Raw genomic sequence first — 1,003 nt, 5'->3', positions numbered from 1 at the left:
AAACCAAACCAAACCAAACCAAACCAAACCAAACCAAACCAAACCAAGAGCTATCCAAAGGCATGGTTAACAAGTCAGTCACCATAATCAGATAAGGACACACTCGGGCAACTTTGGCTTAAGCTAAATATGTCGTTCTGATTTTTTTCTCTTCCAAGGAGATAAAATTAGTATCAGTAACATCGTCCTAGGTTCTTACGAGAAAGAGTCAAATGGTTTATGTAACTGTAAAAGACATATTCCATAAAGTAGTAAGGCACAGACATTTTAGGAGATTACCATAATCCATGAGAAAGTTTCCCGAGTTCTAAGACTCTCAGCTCTGGCTGAGAGTTTCATAGAAAAAGATACCGAGATCTTAACCATGCATGAGCTCACTGCCCACTGGAGAGTCTATTCTCAAAGACTGGGGGTTTTGAGACCCCTCTGACCTTTTCTAAGAGAAACAGCATTTGCATACATAGACATTTCTACGTCAACCGGAATAGAAAGTAGTAGAGACACCGCTGCTGAGTTTCCAATCTCTGATTTATCATTTGTTGACATTCTATCCACACATCCCCCATTCCCTTACCAGTAGCTGTCTGTGGTTCTTCCTGCAAATATTTTGATAAAGTCCAAATAGGAGGGGGAAAGAGAAAAGGCTGGAGTGAAAACGATAGCTTACCTTTCCTGGGCATTTCTGGGCTCAGACTTCTTCCCCAAACATGAGACTTCCTTGCTTTGGTTCTCCCATGAATTTAGAAACCACTAAAAAAAAATACTCAGAGCAGAATTGTGTTTACTATTCAGTCTGCTCCACAACAACGCAGAGAAGCATCTTGATGAAGAGTAAAGGATGTGTGTGAAGCTCGGAGCTCATGCTGTCGTACGAACTTTTGCAACCGTCTTTCTCAGTTTAAACAACCTCCCACTCCTTCTCCCAGGCACTTGCCAACTTCTATAATTTAAAGCAACTGTGATCCTTCCCATAATACTCACATTTCAAAGAGTCTACTATATA

The 1,003-nt window shown here is 40.8% G+C and overlaps 1 protein-coding gene across 1 annotated transcript in view; it reads right to left on the bottom strand.

Annotated features, from left to right (window-relative positions):
* C1qtnf7 (C1q and TNF related 7) overlaps nt 1-719 on the bottom strand; it is a 102,153-nt gene extending 101,434 nt beyond the window's left edge. Inside the window, exon 1 of the mRNA XM_055624214.1 lies at nt 668-719. Within this exon, the coding sequence (XP_055480189.1) occupies nt 668-680 (13 nt within the window). The 5' untranslated portion in view covers nt 681-719. The remainder of the gene's footprint in view (nt 1-667) is intronic.
* Between the last annotated feature and the right edge of the window lie 284 nt (nt 720-1,003).

The sequence above is a fragment of the Psammomys obesus genome, unplaced genomic scaffold, assembly GCF_907164565.1.
Source record: "Psammomys obesus unplaced genomic scaffold, mPsaObe1.curated_primary_1811, whole genome shotgun sequence".
Classification (NCBI taxonomy): domain Eukaryota; kingdom Metazoa; phylum Chordata; class Mammalia; order Rodentia; family Muridae; genus Psammomys; species Psammomys obesus.
Note: the sequence above shows the minus strand (reverse complement) of the source record. Positions and strands in the feature narration are given on the sequence as shown.